We start from the raw sequence: 27,249 nt of genomic DNA, 5'->3' as shown, positions 1-27,249 counted from the left end.
TGAACCCTGCCCTTGCCACTTGGCTAAGCTGCCTGCCCGAGAGCTATAGAGACTTGCCTATCTTCACCCCTAAGCTAGAGTATTGATTAGTTTATAGCTGGAATTTCAAGAAACTAATAGCAGCAAACAGTCAAACAATTTATGAAATTAAACCATGGAACCTCTCAATAACAACAAAAAATCACAAGTATAATTTGCTATTTAACATAGAATATAAGTATGAGAATGTAAGGAAATAAGATTTTCATCTGTACATATTTAAGTATTTGTTACAGGGTATATGTTTGCATTTGAAACTTATAATCAAAGACCTTTCATTAAGTCAAATCGTGAAATAAAGGAATGGGATTTTTAAGTATAATGTTAAATCTCAAATCAAGAAAGAATAAACATATTTGTCAGGCATAATTAAAATCACATGTGGATATAAAATTGTTACTTTGCAAAAATATGCACTTAAGAGATCATTGCAACGCATAATTGGATAAACAAATTAAAAATAGATTTAAAGTGTCTCACAAACAGCGAGGCATGTAAGATGTCTGCTCCTCATTGCTTTCTGTTGTTGTGATAAAACTCTTGACTGAAAGACTTGGGAGAATAAAGGGCTTATTTGGTCCATCACCAAGGGAAAGGCAGCCAGGAGCTTCAGGCAGAGAAGAATGAGCACTGGGATGTTTACTGGCTGGCTCAGCTACCTCACCTGTGCAGCCCAGGTTCGCCTGCCTGGGAATGAATGGTTGCCCTGAGTGAGCTGGGCCCACCTACATCAATTAGCAATCCAGAAAATGCTCCACAGATACCTGCAGTTTTTCAGGTAAAATCTTCAGGTGTGTCAGGGTGACAGAAAAAATTACCCAGGATACCTTCTTAACAATCTTAATGCATAAATCCTTAGATAGGAAATAAAGTTAGATTTGAAGAAAGAAGTACAAGAAGAGAACAGTGGAGTTGTAAAATATTATATAGCACTATCTTTTTAACTTTGTACCTGAAATCATTTCTATTTAAGGACATACATTAAAATAGTATATATTAGTAATATTAGTGTGTATGTATCATAAGCAAATAGTGCAGAATAATTTCTTGTTAGACATTATTTGCAATTTAAACTAATATCAAGCAAATGGATTTATTCCTATTAACCAAACTTTCTATAATTTTGTGTAGACTATTTTTAGTGCTTGTAGCTTTTAGATTGCTAAGTAATTTTATAGCTTATGGTAAATTACACTTCAATCTTTAGATATTAAATTGAAATAGGAGGGGTTAGTATAAAGAAGAAGGATCAAAAAGAGCAGATTCATCGTTGGAGTTAAAACACCTTTTTAGTGGAGTTTGTTAATGTCTCTTCCCCCACCCCCTCACCCCTCACTTGTACAACAATTGAATACATTGTATTTTTTTTAGCTAAATCTATTATTCATGTTCAGCCTTAGTGCATTTTGTTTTGTTAGTTGAATCATTTGTAGCATGTTTCAATGTAGAAATCTTTTTCTTATTTTTTACTGTTTAATGAGATTACAGGTATTTGAATAACTGGGGTTTCCCTGATGAGTCATTAAAATAACTGAGTGGGCTGGGAGTTAATAGTAACTTTTCTCTGCACTGCCCTATTTTCTCTGCTGAGTTGTAGGTTGTTTTTAAAATAGACCCTGACTGTGTTCGAGTCTTTGGTGGAAAATCAGGTAAGGAAGAGAAAGGTCAGTAAAAGAAACTCCTGGTAAACCTTTGATAAACTTTTGGGGAAAGTCTACTCAAATTAGACTTTCTGTAACTTAAACCTGAGATCAATGATTTTTTTTCTCTACAGCTAAACTATCCAGATATTGTGTATATACAAATAGAAAATACATTTTCAGCAATTGAATGCGTTTTAAGACAAGCCATGTATAGATTAGTTGTGGAATCAATTTGCATCTGTGTGGGATTAAAACTACTGAAGCCATCATCACTGAAACGGCCTTCCTACAAATAGGTGTCTGCAAAATATCTTAATACAGCAATTGCTTTGATTTTAAATTATTGCGGGGCATTTGCTTGGAAAAGTTTTGAATATTATTGATAGTTGTGTTTGCACTGTATATGACTACTAATTATGGGTTCTTATAGTTTTTAAAAACTGACTGACTGCATTTATTCATTCAGGGACTGAATGTCATGTGCAGATTTACAGGTTAGTGTTAGAGTTTTTACAGCTACAACAGCTGACTGCTGGAGGAGACAGAAAATGTAGTTCACCTTCAAAGTGATCATGGCTCAGGGAAGAAAGAAATTGGGTCAAGCTTAAAATAGATGCAGGTGCAGTGGCAAAAACTTGTAATAAAAATTTTAAAATATTCATAGCACTGGATTCAAGCTACTCTTGTTCCCTGTTGTTAATGTATTATTAGGTTGTAGTTGAGGTGATATTAATGGTGCTTTTCATGTATGGCCAAGATCATTGAATTAAAACTTTTTTGCAGTTTTTTGCAACTCCCTTTTCAGTTTCAGGCAAATTTCTAGTAATTCTTAAATACATTTGTTAGATCTCTGGTGATATTTAGAAACAGCATTTATGTAATAAAATTTTTGTTGTCTTACATTTGCTCATTTTATGTGTCAAATTTAATGTTCAACATTTAGCCATTTTCATGAATTCATACTATTGGTAATGAATTAGATGTTCATAAAGATTTAATAGTATAGTAGATTTTCCTCACTGTGTCACTGGAAAATAAAATTTGCTGAATAAATGAATTTTCTTTAATAAAAGCTTACTCAAATTTAAGCATAAAACTGTAAAAGTTACTAAAGACTTAATTGGAAATATTTTATACGTTCTTCTAGGGAGGCAAGGAGTGGCTGTGCATTCTTTTCTTTTTGTCATTTAATATTCTGAGTGTCATATGAAAAAGCATACATTTACATTTTCCAGTGTAAATATATCAGGTTTTCTATAGCTGTTACCAGATTTAAGGAAGGAAGTGCTTACTTTGGTTTGAAGTTTAAGAGGTAACCTGTACATCATGATGGGGAAGACACTGAGCTGTGCTGTGACATTCACCTCTCTGTGGTCCCCGACTGGAGGCACAGTCTTTTTACACCCACCTACCTTGCCATCATCTCTCTTACATCTACAAACCAAAGTAAATCCTTCTTCATTTTGCTTGCTTCTTGTCAGCTGTTTGGTCACAATGATGATAAAAGCAACTAATAGAGAAAACTGCCACCTAAGAGTTGGCCTGTTGTTGTGATGGACTTGACCATGTGGTAAGAGGTCAGGGGATGTGGGAGAGTTCGGACTCTCCTAGGCTGTCGGAAGCAGACCCTAGTCATTCTGAAGAATGTGGAAGACCAGAAAATTCCGAGAGAAATTCAGGCTACGGAGGCTCAGCTCATGAGCGTTCAGACAGAACAAGGACTTACTGGGAGTTACCTCAGAGGCTATACTGTTATGTTCTGGCAAGAAACAGGTTCCATTCTGCAGAAGTTCTGAGAAATTGGCTAGCTGGATTAAAAAATAATGTACTAATTGTTGGGCAAGGGAAATGTCAAGACAGTAGATAGCATCTGGCTGTGTCCTGGTTACCATTTACTGCTCTTAGCCAGTTCTGCAGGAGGAAAGAGCAACGAGAGTTATGGGAAAGTACAAGTTATGTGGAGAAAGTAGCTGTGATTGTAAATTAACGTCATTAAGGAGAATTGGCAAGCTGTACTTGGAGACAATAGGAAATGTGCCCTGAAGGCATTGTCCTGCTCATCAGTGAGCTTGAAACAGTGCAGATTCATCTGGAAAAGAACCTGTATTGAAATGCAGGGGTTTTCTGTGGGGTATGAACTGCCTAGGGAATTACCTTCTCCAATTATTCTAGAGGGCCACAGCATTTCTGGTCCCATGGGACCATATCCAGCTGACAGTAGAATGTGGCAGTGCTCTCTGTGTGATACTGGTTTCTCTGACCTGATAGATGGAAAAGTAAAGGGGTCACAGAAGCATGAATCAAAGTTCCCCCAAAGCCACTGAGGACAGGCAGTGTGTGGCAGTCAGACGCCCTGCATTGAGTCCGTAAGAATGACGGTATGGAAGTGAAACCCAGGTGACCACAGAAACCTCAAGGTGTTAGAGAGGCCTGGGGGATGGGACATCCACTGAGGAAGGCTGCAGAATGGACTCTGACCAAGCGTGAGTCTTTATGTGAAGCAGGCAGCAGGGCTTCTCAGTGGTAGTGGCTATGTGACTCTTTCTCTAGTCTCTAAGGACAGCTATGTAGCTACAGTATTTGGTGTTTGCTCTGATAGTTTTCCACTTGCTCTGGTACAGCATTTCTTTCTTGTCCTTTCATTTTTCCTTCTATGAATGTGAATGTTTATTCTGTGTTATTTTACCTTAGAATCATGTAACTGTGTGTGTGTGTGTATGTGTGTGTGTTGTGTGTGTGTTTGTGTGTGCATGAATGATATTTAAGAGATTGCATTGAATCTCAAAAATATTTCCAATTTTGAATAGCACTAAAAGTGTATGATTCACGAGATCTTTAGAGATAGACTAAATTCATTTTCAATTATGAAATGAAAATCACACTTTAGATGTTGGAATAGAATGTTGTCATATAAAGTTGGGGTATCAAATTAATGGGGAGTAATCTTTATAGTCAACTGGACTAGATATCTAAGCATCATGGAATATTGCTGACTGTGTCTATGTGGACTTTCCAGAGATGTTTAAGTAAGGGACGACTTACTCCTGACCATGTATGCACCATCCTGTAGGCCGAGACCATAGACTTGAATTGAATAGAAAGGAAAAAGCAAAAGTAAGCCATGCATTCATCTCTCTGTTTCCTGACTGCAAATGCAGCCTTGTGTAGGTTCAACCACATCTTTTTGATAGACACATCATTTTAACTGTCTGCTGTTAAAGAGACCGTCCTTGATATAGAATTAGAACTTTAAAGTCAGAGGCCTCTTTTTACTGCTTCCTACTGTTTCCTCCCTAGCCCCTGCTAGTGGTCTGAAAATGCCTGTATGGGCTGCTTGCTTATGAACCTCTGTTATGAGGGTGATCACCCGTAGGTTTCTCTGGCTGCAGTTAAACTGGACAAACGTGCAATGTCTTTATATTTTACAAATTGTATTGTAACAGCCAAGTACATGTTTTGAGCTTCATGTTTATTTATTTCAAGCAGTGTTTTCTAAAACAAAAACCAAACACAGTGAAAATATTTAAAGCCTTCCTTAATGTGTGTTAGTGACATTAGTTTTGATTTTTTTAATTTAAAAATCAGTTTCCCTATTTTGTTTGTATCTGATGGAAATCAACTTTGTTCCAGGTTGTTCTTCAAGAAGAGTACAGGGAAGATTACATTTTATTCTTGCCACAGAAGTTCCAATAGAAGTAGTGTTGGTGCTGCCAGGATATGTCTGTTTCCATAAAACAAGCAGAACAAATTCCATGAATCAAAGCCACTAAGTATAGTTTTCAGAGATGGTAGGACATAGTTATTTTCCCTAGAAAAATATCCCAAATGTAGGCACACCCATTGGCTACTAGAAAAATGTTCAAATAAACGCTGCTTCAAACCTGGACACTTCCCTTTTATGGAGCTATTAAAGGGATAGAAATTACTATGGCTATAATCTTTTCTCATTTTTTTCCTATTTTTGACCTCCCACGTGCTTTGTTTTAGATTTGTTCCCTGGGTTGGAGTGTACAGCAGCATCTCCAGGACCTATCTCCAAGTATGTGTGAGAGCACACTGACTGCTGGGTTATAAAAGCAGGAGGGAGAACCACATAGTCTGAATAGCTAAACCCTAAGCTTCCTTCTTACCTCCAAACTGCAGGGTTCTGGAATTTCTATTTGAAATACCAGCTACTGATGAGAAATGGATTCGATTTCAAACTCAACCGCACATTCACTTTTCCTTTCTGTCCTGGATAAGAAGCCTTCATTGAAAATTATGGAATTTAAAACTCTGGTATATTCAGTGATACCCATTCTTGTTAGATACTGCACTAAAGAGCTAGTTCTTTGGTAAGCTGCCATTTGTCATCTTTATGACATGCCCCTAAGGCTAGAACTGTTACCTTCATTTTATTGATGAGTCCTTCAGCAAAAGGTAACTTACCAATATCACACGGCTGGAAAGAAGACAGAGTCAAACTCGTCTTTTTCTGTTAAATACTTAATCTTCCTTTGTACATTAAGTGGATTAATCTGTTCACCCCACCTTCCTTTCCTCTCCACCCCCATGTGTATGTGTATACACATCCTCATTGGACGTTTCACACATAATTTTTTTTATTTAGTTTAGCCATGAATTTGAGAAACATGATAGTTTTGCTTTAAAGTACAAGTTATGCATGCCTTTGAACAAAATCAAACAATTTTATCAGTAAAGAACGTTAGTCATTGAGGCTAAGAATTTATATAGCATTATTTTAAAAAACTATATACTATTTAAAGAGTATTATTTATTTCATAAAGAAAATTCAGACACCTAGAATATTTTTCTAACAATATAGTTTTCATGTTAAGATTGATGTTTCCCCTTTATCACATGAAAAAACCATATAATTTAAAATGTACATAGTTTTCAGTGTTTATACATATCTTTATTTCATTGTATATATTAACAAGTATTATTAAAATGAAAAATTGCTTGATAACCACTCTTTTTGATGGAATTTTTCCATAGCTTAACAACAACATTAATTTATTCTCCTATTGTTTTAATAAAAGTGTAGACTCACAGACCTAATACCTTTAACACAAATTTTTGGTCTTCCCAAAGAGGGTAGGATATTGAAATTAGACAGTGGGGAATTAATTGATCAAGGTATGTATACTGCGGCTCAAGAAATTATATCCTAATGTCTTTAATGATAGAAATTTGTTTTTTAGATATAAATGTACTTTGTATTAAATACAGATTTATTGGGAGATGTGTTAACAGGAGAGTTAGTGAACAGGAAGGAACCTTAGGAATGAGGCTGAGGCTGGGGCATCATGAGTTCAAGGCCAGGCATTTCTATGTTATGAGACTCTATCTTAAAAATGTAAAGAAAAAAATTAGGTAAGCAGTTCAAAGGCTGTCTAAGAAAGTTGTAGATCAAATAGGGTCAAAGATCTTCAGCGCTGAACTAAGCAGTAAGGTCTCTCTATTGGAAAGAACTTAATACATCTGGGTAGGACAACAAATTAAGGGTCATAGTTGAAGTCATCTAAGGGCCGACAAAAACAATTAATGAAAATAAAGGTATCTTTATTTCTTATCAGCATAACTACTGTAAATATGTTGATTGATGATTTCGGCCCATAAGTAAGTGTTCATTTTTTAATGGGGTGCTTCCTTTTGTCCTTTTGGTTGTAAGCCTTTAATAACTGAGCTGCCTCTCAAGCCTTGAGGGTGATTATTTTTTTTAAAGTACATGTACCTAAATGTTTGTGTTTTCTCAGTTTTTCCATTTTTAATTATTTTAAGAATTTTAAGTATTATTAGAACTGTATGTATACATTTGAAGAAACACACGCACACACACACACACACACACACACACACACATAAACTTTATTATTTTCTTGTTATATCTGAAGGTTTGATCAAGCCAATGAGTATTCTTATCATTGAGGCATTTTATGGAGGCTCCCATCGACAGCTGGTAGAGCTGCTCCGAGAAGAAGTGGATGACTGTGTGCTGTACACCCTTCCTGCAAAGAAATGGCATTGGCGAGCACGCACAGCAGCGCTGTACTTCTCACAGAGTGTGCCCAGCAGTGAGCACTACAGGTAATGGGTGCTGCCCCCTGAAAGTACTGTCAGGGGCTTCCCTCCCTAGCCTTGACTTCTAGAATTTCTCTATGGACTTGGAAGAAGGAATTTTGTAAAATATAGAAAAAATCATGAAGAAAGTACTAATTATATTTTAGGAAGAGAACAGGTAATCTAGAATACCCTGGATGTCTCTTATTCAGACTTTTGTTTTCTCTTTCTATACGTGACAATTTTGTATATGTATGCAGTATATTGTGATCATATCTCCTGCTTCCATTACCCTGTTTCTTACAGCTTTTCTGATTGTTCTGTAGTGAAAACCTGTCTGATAGTGGCTCCCATCTCTGACGTTCTTACTCTTGTGGACTGACTCCTCATGTGGGATCGCATTGCTTCAGGTGTGGTGAGGAGTACTGGGTGATCTGAATGGAGCTGAAGCAGACAGGTTGTTGGGGAAAGGGTGCTTTACAAGCAGTAATGTATATCTTGGTTCTAGGAGCCAGACCCATCTGCTGCTTCCATAGCGAACTAGTGGTAAGAAAGGCAGAAGCTTGTGATTTAAATGTAGGTTCTTGTTAGCACTAACTTGAAGGATTTAGAAAGAAAGCTGAAAATCATATATTGTCTGTAAAAATTCAGATTCTCAGACATGATTATAGTAAGCATCTTAAACACAAGAATAACCATTTTTAAGAGCTATTAAATTCTGTTTCTGGATTTTAAGGATACGAAAAATTTTGGCTCAGGAAGAGTAAGCTGGGGAACCTTTCCCACTATGCTAGTAGCTTTTTTTTTTTTTTTTTTTTTTTTGGTATGAGATAAGAAGGAGGCTTTTGATAAATAAAGAGGGCCAGCAGAACTGCTGGGTGGGCGGACGGACCTAAGCAGAGGGGGGGCAGGGGAGGGAGGCCAGGTGGAGCTAGTAGTGGCTGAGGGACTGCTTATCCTGTACAGATGTTGCCATGTCTTTATTTTTGAACCCCAAGTGGGATCCCCAAAAGCTCCTGCAATAAACTTTAAGATCATGAAAGATACTTTTCATTGCCAGCTTTGTTCGATGAAGAAAGATTAATGTTACTAACCAGGCACACATTTAGATATTTCAAGACAGGTTTAATTGAGGAAGGAAGACTAATTCTGAACAAGGATTATGTACTGTGATGGGGACCCAGAGTAAATAAAAACGGAGAGAGGGAACGCTAGGAAAGTACTGCTGATGGTCTGTCTCTTGATTCCTGTTTAGCATCATGGACCCAACACAGTTCCTGGGCATTGCCATGTTGGCCTGTTCTATGAATGGGGAGTCCACATTAACCCTTTCTGAAGTTGCCTTCTGTTGTACATTTGGTTACAGTGATTGGAAAAGTAACTAATAAAATGGCACATGAAAAACTATTCTACCATGTTAGTAAGTGCTGTGTTCCAATTTTTTATATACAAGTTAAAAAAAGGCACAATGAATGATAGTTTTGAAAATAGACAAAACTATAATTACAATGAGAGAATTCAGAACCCTCTCAGAGAAGGAAATTTTGGGTAAGAAGAAGGATGACAGAGAGGGAAGGAACACTGGCTGTCCCTTTTATGTGTAGTATACCTTTTAGACATTGTCATATCTTTTTTATTGGATATTTTATGTATTTACATTTCAAATGTTATCCCCCTTCCCCCTTCTCCTATCCCCCTCCTTCTGCTTTTATGAAGATGCTCCAACTCCCACCCACCCACTCCTGACATTGTCATGTCTTAATTGAATAGCTTTCATTAAGACATTTTATATAAAAGACATTATATACTTTGTGTATACAGTTCTCCCCCTAACCCGCTATTATTCCCCTGCTAACTCTGACTGGTTTGCTTCAGTCTCCCTTTGTATATCCTAAAATTTAACAAGTTTTTTATCAGTTTTTTTTTTATGAAATTAGACAAGCTTCAGAAACAGTTAATCCATTTTCTAGATCCTTTCTTATTGGAAATCCTTAAGATTTCTTGTGATTGAGTAAAAGCAGAGAATTATTTGGACTTTACAAAGCACTCAGATGTTTTCAGAGATAAAGGGTGTTTTAGCAGACTGTGTCACTCACTGTACTGTGCAAAATGGAAGCCTCATCTGGACGCTTTCAGTCCTTCATCATCCTCTTGTGATGGTCCGAGTCTTCATTCCTTGCACTTGGCCTGCCTGTCACAACCAGCAGCAGATTTCTAAGCAGCTCTTTTCTAAATAATAATATAATAATATAAAAAGTGAATATACTCTTTAATAGAAGGCATCCTCGAAGACATCTACTTAAGGTTCATTTGTTGTAGCAAGAGCGGTTTACCAGCTCTAACTGTATTCAACATTCAGTAGGTGTGACAGAGAGATTTAGATCATAAAAACCTTAAGTCAAAGCCCACTCCCTGGTAATACATGAGCTTTTCAAAATGTCTGTAGTATATAGAAAATAAAATGTGGAAAATTACCTGAAAGTACAGCCTGAAGCTTTATTTGGCATGTTCTTTATTCCTAGAGTAGTCGACATTGCACAAAAACCAAAAAAAGTTTAGAATGCTTAATGTTATTCTAAAATTATATTCAGATGTGTACAGTGTGAATTTCTCTGATGTTTGGACTTGGCTAAAAGCAGTAGTATTCTGTTACTCGTCAGCTTATTGACCTTATTCTAGTTGTATAAACTTCTTATGAGGATGATGTCTAATATTGTATAAATAATTTTGTTATTAGGTGGGATCTAGCATCCTATAATTTGACAAGTATTTGATTGTTCTACTGATGAGAAATGGCTGACAGATTCCTCATCAGCTTCCTGTCCTGAATGGTCTTACAGCATTTTCTGTTGGTCTGTCTTAAAACTCTTACCTATTTTACCTACCCTACATAAACTAGTCTTATAGATTTGGATGGTGCATAAGGCTTTCTTCATAAAGTTTTATCTCCTTCAAGTCTCTTCTGAATCTTCATTTTAAATATCAACTTTATTTTGAAAATGTTGCTGAATATCCTAATAGAGATACAGACTAATCCTGAAAACTAAGGAAGTCAGTTTAATGCAGGTATGGTCTCTCACTCTTGCTTGCATCATCTTTCCCTCCCCACTCATTCTTTCTGGTGCTTGCTCTCTATCTCCATCTTCTTGCTTTCTATGTCTCCCCCAACACACACACACACAGACACAGACACAGACACACACACAGACACAGACACACACACAGACACACATACAGACACACAGACACACACACAGACACACAGACACACACACAGACACAGACACACACACACAGACACACAGACACACACAGACACACACAGACACACACAGACACACACACACACACACACAGACACACACACACACACACACACACACACACACACACACACACACACCCTTCCCTCTCCCCATGCCCATTTCCCTCCCTTGCATCTTCGCAAAGCTAGAACCTAGCCCTGTACTCTGTCCTCTAAAGCGTGGCCTCCAGGGTTCATATATTCCACTTACTGCTGTTTTCTGTGTCAGTTCTCTGTTCAGATGGAGGAAAAGATTTCTTTTTCTAGACTTTGCAGTTTGTTCTGCCCACAATCCATAAGTTGAGTAAAACAAAATAGTTTAAGTATTTAGTCGTGTATACTGTGAAGCTACAGCTTCCAAGGAATTCAAATATTGCAGTGCAATTTTAAGTATATGTTTTTAATATCTTGCTTATTTTAAAATAAAGTATTGCAGGTGAGATTCTACATCTAGGTGTTGGTTCATATGAATGTAGGATCCTATTTCTAACAGACTCTGTTTTAAAGACCTCTATCATAAATCTGATGTGTTCAATATTTAAAAATTGAAAACCACATTTTAAAAATAAATGGGTACTTCATGTACTTTTACAAAGAGGAGAAATATCATTATTTTAAAAAAATCAAATGGAAGAATGAAAAGAATCTCCCAATCAATGCAAAATACAATAATTTTACTATATAATCATAAGGTTGTTTATATATATATATATATATATATATATATATATATATATATATATATATATATATATATATATAATATTGAAGCCCTTAGAGTAACTTTAGGGTACTTCTAGTCTGGTTTTACATGGTGAGCGAGTGTCTTTGTCATGGTTAGTCTTCATACAGTAGAGTAAATACATTTAGGAAATATAAGACTTTAATTTTTTCAATTTCTGCTTATTTGAGAAAACCTTTCTGCCCTTACCTAAGTTTTTATTCAAATAAAATTTGTTGCCATTTGCTGTTAACTCAGATCTGTGTCTCTTGGGTACTCTGAAGGCATGCTGCAGACCATTTCCATTTTCCCTTCTTTCTTAGATGGTATCTTTATTTTCATATGATAGTGTGTGTGTGTGTGTGTGTGTGTGTGTGTGTGTGTGTGTGTGTGTGTGCGCGCGTGCGCATGCGTGTGTGTAAGTGTATGGCACGTGCATGCATGCGTACTTGTTTGTTTATAGCAGAGTTAGGGTTTCCTTCCGTCAGATCCTCTTGCTCCTACTCTTTGGACCCTTGCCCAGCCAGCAGTACTGAATCTTTATCCATAGCCTTGCTCCAGATCTGTTTTCCCTCTTTCCTTCTTCCCTCTGCTGAGGTCCCAGCAAAGTCTTAGCTTCTCAGACAGCCTTTTCTTAGCATTGTATCTGAAATGAAATTTCTATTTCAGCTCCTTTTTAACTATCTAAAATGTTTTTTAACGACTCAGGAGTATTTTGTTGGCCTTACATTTTTTTCTCTCAGTTTTATTCTGGGCTTTATTATGACAAAGACCATATTTGTTATGTTTACATTTTACCCATACTAACACAAATATACTGTCTATCAGGTTAAATACTTCCAAAATAAATATGACTGGATCAGTGAATGACTAGACTGGGAAGCAGCAGAGCTGCTGTTGGTGTTCGGAAATTTGTGTGTTGTTTCTTTTCTTTCTTTTCTGTCTGTCTGTCTGTCTGTCTGTCTGTCTGTCTGTCTGTCTGTCTTTCTCTCTCTCTCTGTTTGTTTGTTTGTTTGTTTGTTTGTTTCTTTCTTTCTTTCTTTCTTCCTTTCTTTCTTCCCTTCCTTCCTCCCTCCCTCCCTCCCTCCCTTTCCTCCCTTCCCCCTCCCTCCCTCCCTTCCTCTCTCCCCGTCTCCCTTTCTCTTTTCTTCTCTCTCTCCCTTCTTTTTTTTCTTTACTGCTACCATTACCATTACCATTCTTTACTGCTAGGCATTACCATTGTTTCATGTTTGAAAAATTTCTTCTATGTAGTAAGTGTTTAGCGACATTGAGTGTCTCTAAATGAGTAAGAATCCAAATGCAGTTTCTCATGCATCTTTATGGGTTATTTTAATCATATTATGAAAATGACTGTTAGATTTTATAAAATTTTTAAAATATAATTTATTATAATTTCTTATTAAAAATTAAACCTTTTTAGAAAAATAATTTTAGCTCAAAGAACTTTGTAATATTTGGCTGTGATACTTTACAAAATGTTATACAATTGTATTTTAAAGACCTGTGGTTTTAGCAGTGACCACTCATGAACAGTGGCCTTTTAATTTATAGTGCAAAGAATATGTGGATAAGCAAGAGATTAGAATTTCATCCAGAAAAGTTATTTTGCTTGGCTATTGCTATTGTTTAAACTTTTAGAAAATGGTTTCAGACATTTTTTGAGATAGTCACAGATATGACTAGTCACTCTTTTCTCTCAGTCTTTTGTGTTTATAACATATGGCTTAGCATCCATGAAATAATAAATCTTTAAGTGATCCTGAAAATTTAAAAAAATATGAAAATTTATATGTGTGTATGTGTGTTTGAGTGTATGTATGTGTGTGCTCTGTGTTGTTTATGCAAGTCTACATGCCCTGACAGGTCTGCAGAGATTAGAATACCAACTCTTGAGTGTTGGATCTCACCCTCCAGGGGTACCTGGGTATTGAACTTAGATTAGCAAGCATGCACATCAAATGCTTTTTTGTCTGCTGAGCCACATAAAGAAGACTTTAGCAGTTCTCTTCCAGGGTCTAACACCCCTTTCACAGGGTTTGCCTGAGACCATGCTGCATGTCAGATGTTTACATTACAGTTCATAACAGTAGCAAAATTATAGTTTTGAAGTAGCAATGAAAATAGTTTAAAGTTGGGGGTCACCACATGATGAATGTATTAAAAGTTGCAGCATTAGGAAGGTTGAGAACCCTTGCTTTAGAGGAAGCTAAAGATTTTGATACATGGAGATGAAGTAAAAAATATGACACAGGAAGAAAAAGTATTAATGGAATTAATACAAGAAAAGTAAGGAAATATTGAAAAACAAAACTCACCTTAGCCTGAATATAGTTTGATTTAGAAGGAGTCAGCTGAGTGGTGGTGGTGCACCAGCTTCGTCTTCAAAGTGAGTTCCGGGACACCCAGGCTTACACAGAGAAACCCCTGTCTCAACAAACAACAAACAAACAGGATTCATGGGAGATCAGGTTGTAAGGATGTGTGGGCTTTGTCTAATGTGTATGTGTGGTTGAAATTCAAAGTTAAGAATGCAGGGAACTTTAGCCATTCTTGGTGGCCCAGTTCTGTAATTGAGCTGCTTAGTAGGTGGAGGCAGAATTACAGGTTCAAGTCTAGAGTAACTTAGTGATATATACCATCTCAAAATAAAAATATCATTTGTGACAAAAAGAATCACTTATGTAATACCTATTCATAGAAGGTGAGAGAACTCTTGATTTTAAGTGATAGAACCTAATTCAATGTCATGGTCTTAAGTCATGTCATAAGTCTTAAAGGAATTTGCTTACACTCGGAGTTGAATCTAGTGATTCTTGAGTTGCTGTTAGGTGTCTTGCTTTTCTGTTTCTATTTTATTCTACTTGGGAAATATTCTGAAACACTTAGTATGTATCACTCCCATGGTGTGGCTTATATTGTATCATGTTCCATTTCCTGAAAAAGAATACCTTCTTCTCAGTAGTTTTGACAAAAGTCCTCAAATTATCTGTTTGTTTGTTTGTATCATACAGATTTTAAATTTGATACTGTGTCAAAGATGTTTTAATATCATGAATCTGCAATTGAATTTGCAGGCAGGAAGTAAAATTGATCCCATTCAAGCCACACAGTTTGAGTGTAGTAGGACAAAATAAAAATCTCATTCTTAGTGTATTGATTTTTTTCATTGCCGTGATGAACTACATTACAATAGCAACTTAAGTTAGGAAGGGCTTACTTTTGGCTGCAGTTCTGAGTGCATATCGTTCCTTCCAGCACGATCACATTATTTCTGCATTCTGGAAACAGGGAGATAGGAGTGCTGCTCCTTTTTCCTGTCTGCTTCTATTCAGTCACTCATTCTGGTTGATGAAACCTAATGGAATGGTCTTCCCATTACCAGTCACCTCAGTTTACATGTTCATCTTCTTGCTGATTGTGGATCCTAAAAAGTATAGACTCAATATGAAATATAGCATTGAGACTTTAATAAAAGTGAAACTAGCTTTTGCTGGCAGAAATACCATAGTCAAACATGGGAATGTGACACAATAACACAGAAAGGACAACTGTTGATATAGGATGAGTTGAAGACCAGTAATGAAAGAAATGATCATCCAATTCTTAGCATCCTAAGTAGTATTGGGCTTTCCGAACAAGAACAATGACAGACGGGATGGAACCAGGGAAAGAACTAACAGCACAAATGAAATCCAGTGTTGTACTTCACTGGTTCTGTCTCCAAGCCAAAGTAAAATTTAGTGGTTTGTGATTAAATAGTTTGAGATATAAGTTAATTTAGTCAGTGTCATGGAAGTAGCAATGAAAATATTTTATTGGTTATAATGTTTTAAAAGTAGATGAGATGAATTGAAGGTTATCTTTACTAATTACATTGGCTTCTAGATTTTCTTTGACAGTGTTTTAAGGTACTCTATGGGCCTAAATATAGTACAGCTTTCCTTTAAAAATTAATGCAATCCTGACTCCTTTTTCCTATTTAAATAAAATCTTAGTGCTAACAAACATATACGGCCAATAATGATTAGTTATTTGTTATTAAGTTCTCAAATTTATCACCTTCCAAAAAGCTAGATAAGTGTGCCTTAGAGTTCATGCACTACATTATTTCCTCTTTGGCAAATGAGTGAGTAAATGTGTGATATACTTAGAAGATATTGCAGAGAAACTGGGTCTTCCTCTGTGGCCTGAACTGAATAGCAGAGAAGCATTTGATAAAATGTATTACACAAGACACATGTAAGTCTGAGTAAGGATGTGTGCCTAGAGACCCAGCTTCTGTTGATAGTGAGTCCTTTCCCTCCTCCCCTCCATTTCCTCTTTAACCCTGTTTTCTTCTCGGTACTTCTTGGGTGACTGAAGCTCACTTGAGTCAGAGTGTCTAAAACAGTCAGGTAATGTTTCTCTTTCCTGGAAAGTCTCCCCTAATTGGTAATGCGCCTTTCATTATAGTAGTAGGTCTAAAATGTGTGAGAGAGGATTTTATCCTTATGGTTTTTTGGCAATGTAGATTTGATACAGGCATTAATTTGTAGATTTGATGCAGGAATTGATTTGTATATAAACTGTTTTGGCGTTTCTACAACTTTAGGAAACTAGAAGTAGCTAAGAATGTGAACTTTAAAACAAAAATAATTTATTTCTTCCTTTGACATGAACTTAAATTTCAATAGAAAAATTATAAGTTAAAATCCAGTATCCGGTATAATCGATGGTATGTTTTATTTGTATAATGTGAGCTTGTGTGTGTGTGTGTGTGCGTGTGTGTGTGTGTGTGTGTGTGTTTACCACTTATATTACTAAGATTCCTATTAAAATGTGACAAATATTGACCTTACTGTGTCACATCCTGAGTATCATCTACTTCTCAATGAGAAAATTTGAGTTTTTAATCAATTTACCTTTAAAAATACACTGTCTATACTGTTGTATAAGAGGACTGTAGTTTATGTCAGGTGGTCAGGCTGCCGCTGTGAACCTTAAACTATCTATGAAACACCTTCCATTATAATGTGGAAGAATCTGTCACTACTAGTTCTGTCGAGTGTATTGGTTTGAGTAGGAATGGCCCTTATAGACTGGTGTGTAAATGCTTGACCCATAGGGAGTGGTACTAGTAGGAGGTGTAGCCTTGTTAGAGGAAGTGTGTCACTGTGGGGCAGGCTTTGAGGTCTCCTATGCTCAAGCTATGCCCAGTGTGGTACACAGTGTCTCCTTCTGTTCCCTGCAGATCAAGATGTAGAACTCTTAGTTCCTTCTCCAGCGCCATGTCTGCCTGGATGCTGCCATGTTTCCTATCATGATGATAATGTACTAAACCTCTGAAACTGTAGGCCAGCCCTAATTGTGTGCCGTTATAATGAGTTGCCTTGGTTATGATGTCTCTTCACAGCAATAAAACCCAGACTAAGATAAAGAGTTACTGTTTAATAACATTTTGAAAGATAAAAGCAGAGGCAAAGAATTTAGTTCTTATTTGCTATGAAATTTAAATATTTTCTATGTGTAGTAGAGTTGATTTAGATGACATTTTGTTATTTTTGTTCTTTTATTGTGCATTTTCTATTTAAAGCTAGAAATAGTAGAGAAGAGCTTACCAACAAGAAGTAGCATTAGCACTCTGCCTTGATGGCCCGACAGCATACAGGTCTTTGTAGACACTGTGTTAATGTTTGCATGGCCTGATAGATGGAAAGTCATCTACTTGATCACCTCTTGATTTCTCGTAGAAATGCTTTCAGAGAAATGGTTTAGAATGCTTCCATTTTATTTTTATTAAACACTATTAGAAACATAGCTCCTAATTGGATTACTGAGGGGAATTTCAGTGAATATCAATCCCTTGAAAAAGAAACTTATGAAGGATATGGTTTCTTTTTGACTCTTTCCCATTTCGGATGTCTTTAGCTTGAGAAACTAAAAACTCTGCTTTACCCTTGTCTCTGAGCCATTCTAGGGTTCCCTTGTGTAGTGTGTTTCGATGATAGACCATTCAAGTAACGTCTACACTTAGATGATACAGGTATTTATATTATATTAAAACGTACTTATGTTACAGAAGGTGACACTATGATTTAAGTAGACAAGCAAAAGACACAGTGATATGTCTTTTATTTCAGAAAAAAAACCTTTGAAGCATTACAACCTAATTATGTTTGGTATTTTTATTTTACATTTTGAAATTTGTAGATTGCTGGTGGGAAATTTCCATGTCTTGAGATTTATCTATGTGGGACAATTGAAGTCTTTCTTCTAATATGCATGTTAAAATGGAAGGAGCTGGCTCAGTCAATATTTCCATATTTGCAAATTTGGACATTCAATTTCTACTCATTAACATTTACCTATATTTCTGTTCTTGATCAATTAATTTGACAGAGTATCTACCGAGAATGACTGTTTGCCCACACTTGGAATGTCAGTTGTTCGCTATTCACTTGAAGTACTAGTGTGTTTGCTAAAAATTTCAATCCAGAGCTTACATACTTATTATTCTGACTAAACCTGACTCAGAAATATTGGCCAATACTGTGTGTCTTCCTTCAATGATTGGCATTCCTTGGAACATTTGATTTTTTTTGGTATTTACTACTGTACCTGCCTACCTGTTTTATACACTACTACACAGGAGCTGGGAGAGACAGGTGGCTATAGACTTGACGTCGCAGAAGATGAACTCTGAGTCTAATTCAGCCACTAATCCACATTATCATTTTATATCTCTATCTTCAAATTTTCTTGTAAAGAACAAAGGAATAACCTTTCAGGAATGGTCTGTGAGCCCCCACACCATTCCTGGTATTAGGGATTGAACTACAAATCAGATGAGCTCCCTATCACTGACCATATCTCAAGCCCTGTTCTTACTCTTCAACGTTCTACAGGGCTGCACTGTTGTCCCGAGACTCAGTGTGTAGCTTGGGAAGGCCTTCAGTTTGAGGATTAATGTGCCAGTAGGTGCTGCAGTTATATACCGGAGAGTAAAATAGTGTAAAAGTTGAACAATTTGAAGTGGAGTTATATTGTTCTGCTAAGTGATTCATTTAAAGGGTTTAAAAAAAACAATGTTTATTATTTAATCTCTAGCTTTTCTATTACCCATTTTCAACTAGGAATAAGAGAGGTGTCATGGAATGACGCCTTAGCACAGAGATGGTGTAAAGAGTGCTGGCCCGGCAGTGCCTTAGCACAGAGATGGTGTAAAGAGCGCTGGCCCAGCAGTGCTGGCCCAGTGGTGCCTTTGCTTTGTCGCTGACTGCAGTTGAAGATTGTCATAATCAAGAAGGAAGAAAGAGTAGGAATAATAGAAAGGATGTTTCTTGTAGATCCATGTTTTTCTTTAATTTATTGCAGTTGTGGCAACTAATTTTGAATATTAGTTAAGTTGTATTAGTTAACTATGTACCATTATTAGCAATAATTAAAACAGTAGTAACTGTATGTAGAAAATGAATTAAGAATATTTCACTTCTTTTATTTTTTGCAAATAATTGTGCTAAACCATCTATTTTATAACATACATTCTGATTGACACTTGATATGAACATGTGATAGATGGTAGTTTAATTGAATGAGAAAAGAAAAGCTGTGTAGTTATATCAGGGATCTAAAAGTTTGATGGTACCTATTGCCTTTTGAGAGAAAGACAGGGATTTAGAAATGTGATACAATAACCAACTTTCTAATATATAATAGTTGTTTTAGTCTTTAAACCTTAGGAAAATAATCATGTGACTATTTGAACATGAAATTTATAACATTAATTTTAAATAAGAGCAATAACTGAATATGCTCATTACCAAAATATTAAAATATTGAAATATTTGTTTTAAATTTTTTATTGTATATTTTCTTTATCTATATTTTAAATATTATTCCCCTTCCTGGTTTTTCATCCGGGAACCCCTCCCACCATGTGGGTGCTCCCCCACCCACCCACTCACTCCCCACCCTGGCATTGTCCTACACTGGGGCATCCAGCCTTCACAGGAACAAGGGCCTCTCCTCCCATTGACGCCTAACAAGGCCATCCTATGCTACATATGCAGCTTGAGCCATGGGTCTATCCAGGGGTACTCTTAGTTGTTGGTTTAGTCCCTGGGAGCTCTGGGTAGTCTGGTTGATAGATACTGTTGTTCATCCTATGGGGTTCCAAACCCAGTCAGCTACTTCAGTTATTTCTCTTACTCCTCCATTGGGCACCTTATTCCCAGTCCAGTGGTTGGCTGCGAGCATCTGCCTCTGTATTTGTCATGCTCTGGCAGAGTCTTTCAGGATACAGCTATATCAGGCTTCTATCAGCATGCACCTCTTGGCATCCTCAGTAGTGACTGGGTTTGGTGATTGCATGTGGGATGGATCCCCATGTGTGGCAGTCTCTGGATGGTTTCTTCTTCAGTCTCTGCTCCATTCTTTGTCTTCCTATTTCCGCCTGTGCGTATTTTGTTCCCACTTGTAAGAAGGACTGAAGCATCCACACTTTTGTCTTTCTTCTTCTTGAGCTTCATATTCTGTAGATTATATCTTGGGAATTCTGAGCTTTTGGACTAATATCCACTTGACAGTGAGTGCATATCATGTGTGTTCTTTTGTGACTGGGTTACCTTGCTCAGCATGATATTTTCTAGTTCCCTCCATTTGCCTAAGAATTTCATGAAGTCATTGGTTTTAGCAGCTGAGTAGTACATATCTTCTTGAAATGAAGTTTGTTAAACACAAGGTGAGTTCCATTTTTTGCCACCAAGAAAATTTGTAAATGGAATAGAAATTTGGAATCTCCTGTTATTTGTGTCATGTACTGTACTCTTAGTACAGATTACTTAGCTTGAATCTTTCACCTTACCTTAAAATCGTTAATTTTCTAATTTATTTCTAGTTCACAGGTTTTTGAGTATATATGGTATACTGTGACATTTTTCTCACTTCATATATTACAGAAAGCTCAAGCTAATTTGCATATCTACCATTTCAACAATTTTTTTACGATAATAAAGTTAACAGTCAGGTTCCTTTGTTTGGTTTAAGTAATGATTTATTGATAAATGTTAACACCATGAAATGCAATAAATACCTAATACTTAACATTCTGTCTAATTGAAACTATATTTGGGCAGGTGCATATCTGGCTCTGTCTCTCTGTCTCTCTATTCTTTTTCTGTCTCTTTCTCTGTCTCTCTCTGTCTGTGTCTGCCCCCCCCCCCATGTTTGTACATTTGGGTAAAATTGAAATAAACTGCCAATCTTGTTCAGTCTAAAATTTTAGTAGCTTATTCTTATTGTAGTTTATACTATATCCTAGTTTACACTGTATATTCTGATTTGAGCTCTACACATTTTATTATGGATCTGTCAAAATCTCCAAATTAAAAAAAATAAGATATAACATTCATGCAATTATTACTTGTATAAAAGCCGAGTAATTTCATACAGTCCTGAAATCCATCAAAGTTTAAAACACTGTGTTTACTAGGAAGTACTGAGTAAATAATATGACTTTGCTGTCATTGTACAAAAGGGCCCAGGTGTCCTGTGTTCAGTGTTGCTCTGTGCAAGCTTTTTCCTCTCAGAGAGGAATAGCTAGTTGCAGTTGATGGTGGCTCACGGAATGTATTTAATGCTCTATACTCGCATTGTTCTTACTGTGTCCAGGGCTAAAGACTGCACTGTGTTATGTGCATGGCACATCTAGTGCAGCAATGGAAGCCCTGCCCTTAGCAGGGCCCTCAGCTCACTATGCCTCAAGGGTCCTGCAAGAATATGTAATTGGCAAGCAGGGGAGAAGACTGATGTGCACTGTGCTCTCCAGGCTTCATATTAACAACAACAACATGTGTTGTCATCACATTCTATTATTGTAAGTTCAAGATTGCAAGGATAAATATAACTCTGTAATTCTATTAGCTTTGTTTCATTTCCTGGATATTTTCTTTTCTATTGTTTTGTAACCTTTAAAAAAGTATTTATAGATATAGAAAACATTCTGTCCACACAAAAGCTTATCAAATGTGCTACATAATCTTACTAAAGAAAGTTCTAATCAGAATGATTTTTTTTTTTAATTAACTTGAGTATTTCTTATTTACATTTCGAGTGTTATTCCCTTTCCCGGTTTCTGGGCCAACATCCCCCTAACCCCTCCCCCTCCCCTACTTTATGGGTGTTCCCCTCCCCATCCTCCCCCCATTACCGCCTTCCCCCCAACAATCTAGTTCACTGGGGGTTCAGTCTTAGCAGGACCCAGGGCTTCCCCTTCCACTGGTGCTCTTACTAGGCTATTCATTGATACCTATGAGGTCGGAGTCCAAGGTCAGTCCATGTATAGTCTTTGGGTAGTGGCTTAGTCCCTGGAAGCTCTGGTTGCTTGGCATTGTTGTACTTTTGGGGTCTCTAGCCCCTTCAAGCTCTTCCAGTTCTTTCTCTGATTCCTTCAACTGGGGTCCTATTCTCAGTTCAGTGGTTTGCTGCTGGCATTCACCTCTGTATTTGCTGTATTCTGGCTGTGTCTCTCAGGAGCGATCTACATCCGGCTCCTGTCGGTCTGCACTTCTTTGCTTCATCCATCTTGTCTAATTGGGTGGCTGTATATGTATGGGCCACATGTGGGGCAGGCTCTGAATGGGTGTTCCTTCTGTGTCTGTTTGAATCTTTGCCGCTCTATTCCCTGCCAAGGGTATTCTTGTTCCCGTTTTAAAGAAGGAGTGAAACATTCACATTTTGATCATCTGTCTTGAGTTTCATGTGTTCTATGCATCTAGGGTAATTCAAGCATTTGGGCTAATAATCCACTTATCAATGAGTGCATACCATGTGTGTTTTCCTGTGATTGGTTTACCTCACTCAGGATGATATTTTCCAGTTCCATCCATTTGCCTATGAATTTCATAAAGGCATTGTTTTTGATAGCTGAGTAATATTCCATTGTGTAGATGTACCACATTTTCTGTATCCATTCCTCTGTTGAAGGGCATCTGGGTTCTTTCCAGCTTCTGGCTATTATAAATAAGGCTGCTATGAACATAGTGGAGCACGTGTCTTTTTTATATGTTGGGGCATCTTTTGGGTATATACCCAAGAGAGGTATAGCTGGGTCCTCAGGCAGTTCAATGTCCAATTTTCTGAGGAACTACCAGACTGATTTCCAGAATGGTTGTACCAGTCTGCAATCCCACCAACAATGGAGGAGTGTTCCTCTTTCTCCTCATCCTCGCCAGTATTTGTTGTCACCTGAGTTTTTGATCTTAGCCATTCTCACTGGTGTGAGGTGAAATCTCAGGGTTGTTTTGATTTGCATTTCCCTTATGACTAAAGATGTTGAACATTTCTTTAGGTGTTTCTCAGCCATTCGTCATTCCTCAGCTGTGAATTCTTTGTTTAGCTCTGAGCCCCATTTTTTAATAGGGTTAGTTGTCTCCCTGCGGTCTAACTTCTTGAGTTCTTTGTATATTTTGGATATAAGGCCTCTATCTGTTGTAGGATTGGTAAAGATTTTTCCCAGTCAGTTGGTTGCCATTTTGTCCTAACCACAGTGTCCTTTGCCTTACAGAAGCTTTGCAGTTTTATGAGATCCCATTTGTCGATTCTTGATCTTAGAGCGTAAGCCATTCTTGTTTTGTTCAGGAAATTTTTTCCAGTGCCCATGTGTTCGAGATGCTGCCCTAGTTTTTCTTCTTTTAGTTTGAGTGTATCTGGTTTGATGTGGAGGTCCTTGATCCACTTGGACTTAAGCTTTGTACAGGGTGATAAGCATGGATCGATCTGCGTTCTTCTACATGCTGACCTCCAGTTGAACCAGCACCATTTGCTGAAAATGCTATCTTTTTTCCATTGGATGGTTTTGGCTCCTTTGTCAAAAATCAAGTGACCATAGGTGTGTGGGTTCATTTCTGGGTCTTCAATTCTGTTCCATTGGTCTATCTGTCTGTCTCTGTATCAATACCATGCAGTTTTTATCACTATTGCTCTGTAATACTGCTTGAGTTCAGGGATAGTGATTCCCCCTGAAGTCCTTTTATTGTTGAGGATAGTTTTAGCTATCCTGGGTTTTTTGTTATTTCAGATGAATTTGCAAATTGTTCTGTCTAACTCTTTGAAGAAATGGATTGGTATTTTGATGGGGATTGCATTGAATCTGTAGATCGCTTTTGGTAAAATGGCCATTTTTACTATATTAATCCTCCCAATCCATGACCATGGGAGATCTTTCCATCTTCTGAGGTCTTCTTCAATTTCTTTCTTCAGAGGCTTGAAGTTCTTCTTGTACAGATCTTTTACTTGCTTGGTTAAAGTCACACCGAGGTACTTTATATTATTTGGGTCTATTATGAAGGGTGTCCTTTCCCTAATTTCTTTCTCAGCTTGTTTCTCTTTTGTGTAGAGGAAGGCTACTGATTTATTTGAGTTAATTTTATACCCAGCCACTTTGCTGAAGTTGTCTGTCAGCTTTAGTAGTTCTCTGGTGGAACTTTTGGGATCACTTAAATATACTATCATATCATCTGCAAATAGTGATATTTTGACTTCTTCTTTTCCGATCTGTATCCCCTTGACCTCCTTTTGTTGTCTGATTGCTCTGGCTAGAACTTTAAGAACTATATTGAATAAGTAGGGAGAGAGTGGGCAACCTTGTCTAGTCCCTGATTTTAGTGGGATTGCTTCAAGTTTCTCTCCATTTATTTTAATGTTAGCAACTGGTTTGCTGTATATGGCTTTTACTATGTTTAGGTATGGGCCTTGAATTCCTATTCTTTCCAGGACTTTTATCATGAAGGGGTGTTGAATTTTGTCGAATGCTTTCTCAGCATCTAATGAAATGATCATGTGGTTTTGTTCTTTCAGTTTGTTTATATAATGGATCACGTTGATGGTTTTCCGTATATTAAACCATCCCTGCATGCCTGGGATGAAACCTATGTGATCATGGTGGATGATTGTTTTGATGTGCTCTTGGATTCGGTTTGCCAGAATTTTATTGAGTATTTTTGCGTTGATATTCCTAAGGGAAATTGGTCTGAAGTTCTCTTTCTTTGTTGTGTCTTTGTGTGCTTTAGGTATAAGAGTAATTGTGGCTTCGTAGAAGGTATTCGGTAGTGCTCCATCTGTTTCAATTTTGTGGGATAGTTTGGATAATACTGGTATGAGGTCTTCTATGAAGGTTTGATAGAATTCTGCACTAAACCTGTCTGGACCTGGGCTCTTTTTGGTTGGGAGACCTTTAATGACTGCTTCTATTTCATTAGGAGTTATGGGGTTGTTTAACTGGTTTATCTGTTCCTGATTTAACTTCGGTATCTGTCTAGGAAATTGTCCATTTCCTGCAGATTTTCAAGTTTTGTTGAATATAGGATTTTATAGTAAGATCTGATTTTTTTTGAATTTCCTCGGAATCTGTAGTTATGTCTCCCTTTTCATTTCTGATTTTGTTAATTTGGACACACTCTCTGTGTCCTCACGTTAGTCTGGCTAAGGATTTATCTATCTTGTTGATTTTCTCAAAGAACCAACTTTTGGTTCTGTTGATTCTTTCTATGGTCCTTTTTGTTTCTACTTGGTTGATTTCAGCTCTGAGTTTGATTATTTCCTGCCTTCTACTCCTCCTGGGTGTATTTGCTTCTTTTTGTTCTAGAGCTTTTAGGTGTGCTGTCAAGCTGCTGACATATGCTCTTTCCTGTTTCTTTCTGCAGGCACTCAGCGCTATGAGTTTTCCTCTTAGCACAGCTTTCATTGTGTCCCATAAGTTTGAGTATGTTGTACCTTCATTTTCATTAAATTATAAAAAGTCTTTAATTTCTTTCTTTATTTCTTCCTTGACCAGGTTATCATTGAGTAGAGCATTGTTCAATTTCCACGTATATGTGGGCATTCTTCCCTTATTGTTATTGAAGACCAGTTTTAGGCCATGGTGGTCCAATAGCACGCATGGGATTATTTCTATCTTTCTGTACCTGTTGAGGCCCGTTTTTTGACCAATTATATGGTCAATTTTGGAGAAAGTACCATGAGGAGCTGAGAAGAAGGTATATCCTTTTGCTTTAGGATAGAATGTTCTATAAATATCTGTTAAATCCATTTGGCTCATGACTTCTCTTAGTCTGTCTACGTCTCTGTTTAATTTCTGTTTCCATGATCTGTCCATTGATGAGAGTGGGGTGTTGAAATCTCCCACTATTATTGTGTGAGGTGCAATGTGTGTTTTGAGCTTTAGTAAGGTTTCTTTTACGTATGTAGGTGCCCTTGTATTTGGGGCATAGATATTTAGGATTGAGATTTCATCTTGGTGGATTTTTCCTTTGATGAATATGAAGTGTCCTTCCTTATCTTTTTTTATCACTTTTAGTTGAAAATTGATTTTATTTGATATCAGAATGGCTACTCCAGCTTGCTTCTTCTGACCATTTGCTTGGAAAGTTGTTTTCCAGCCTTTCACTCTGAGGTAGTGTCTGTCTTTGTCTCTGAGGTGTGTTTCCTGTAGGCAGCAGAATGCAGGGTCCTTGTTGCGTATCCAGTTTGTTAATCTATGTCTTTTCATTGGTGAGTTGAGTCCATTGATGTTGAGAGATATTAAGGAATAGTGATTATTGCTTCCTGTTATATTCATATTTGGATATGAGGTTATGTTTGTGTGCTTTTCTTTTCTTTGTTTTGTTGCCAAGACGATTAGTTTCTTGCTTCTTCTAGGGTGTAGCTTGCCTCCTTATGTTGGGCTTTACCATTTAGTATCCTTTGTAGAACTGGATTTGTAGAAAGATGTTGTGTAAATTTGGTTGTGTCATGGAATATCTTGGTTACTCCATTTTTGTTAATTGAGAGTTTTGCAGGATACAGTAATCTGAGCTGGCATTTGTGTTCTCTTAGGGTCTGTATGACATCTGTCCAGGATCTTCTGGCTTCCATAGTCTCTGGCGAAAAGTCTGGTGTGATTCTGATAGGTCTGCCTTTATATGTTACTTGACCTTTTTCCGTTACTGCTTTTAATATTCTTTCTTTATTTTGTGCGTTTGGTGTTTTGACTATTATGTGACGGGAGGTGTTTCTTTTCTGGTCCAATCTATTTGGAGTTCTGTAGGCTTCTTGCATGCTTATGGGCATCTCTTTCGTTAGGTTAGGGGAGTTTTCTTCTACGATTTTGTTGAAGATATTTACTCGTCCTTTGAGCTGGGAGTCTTCACTCTCTTCTATACTTATTATCCTTAGGTTTGATCTTCTCATTGAGTCCTGGATTTCCTGTATGTTTTGGACCAGTAGCTTTTTCTGCTTTACATTATCTTTGACAGTTGAGTCGATGATTTCTATGGAATCTTCTGCTCCTGAGATTCTCTGTTCTATCTCTTATATTCTGTTGGTGATGCTTGTATCTACGGCTCCTTGTCTCTTCCTTTGGTTTTCTATATCCAGGGTTGTTTCCATGTGTTGTTTCTTGATTGCTTCTATTTCCATTTTTAATTCCTTCAACTGTTTGATTGTGTTTTCCTGGAATTCTT

At 37.0% G+C, this 27,249-nt stretch overlaps 1 protein-coding gene across 47 annotated transcripts in view; it reads left to right on the top strand.

Moving 5' to 3' along the window:
• Qtman (queuosine-tRNA mannosyltransferase) overlaps positions 1-27,249 on the top strand; it is a 390,738-nt gene that overhangs the window by 120,569 nt on the left and 242,920 nt on the right. For 24 of the 47 annotated variants that reach the window (XR_015683156.1, NM_001024274.2, NM_001393689.1 and 21 more), the window contains 1 exon segment: positions 7,580-7,772. The exons of 10 other annotated variants lie outside the window; for them this stretch is intronic. Coding sequence is in view for 36 of the 37 variants with exons in the window: in NM_001024274.2 (NP_001019445.1) it covers positions 7,594-7,772 (179 nt within the window). In the remaining variant the exon portion in view is untranslated. 47 annotated transcript variants of the gene reach the window in all.

The sequence above is a fragment of the Rattus norvegicus genome, chromosome 3 (genome assembly GCF_021556685.1).
Source record: "Rattus norvegicus strain SHRSP/BbbUtx chromosome 3, alternate assembly SHRSP_T2T, whole genome shotgun sequence".
In the NCBI taxonomy this organism is placed as follows: Eukaryota; Metazoa; Chordata; class Mammalia; order Rodentia; family Muridae; genus Rattus; species Rattus norvegicus.
This window is presented reverse-complemented; position numbering and strand designations above follow the sequence as displayed.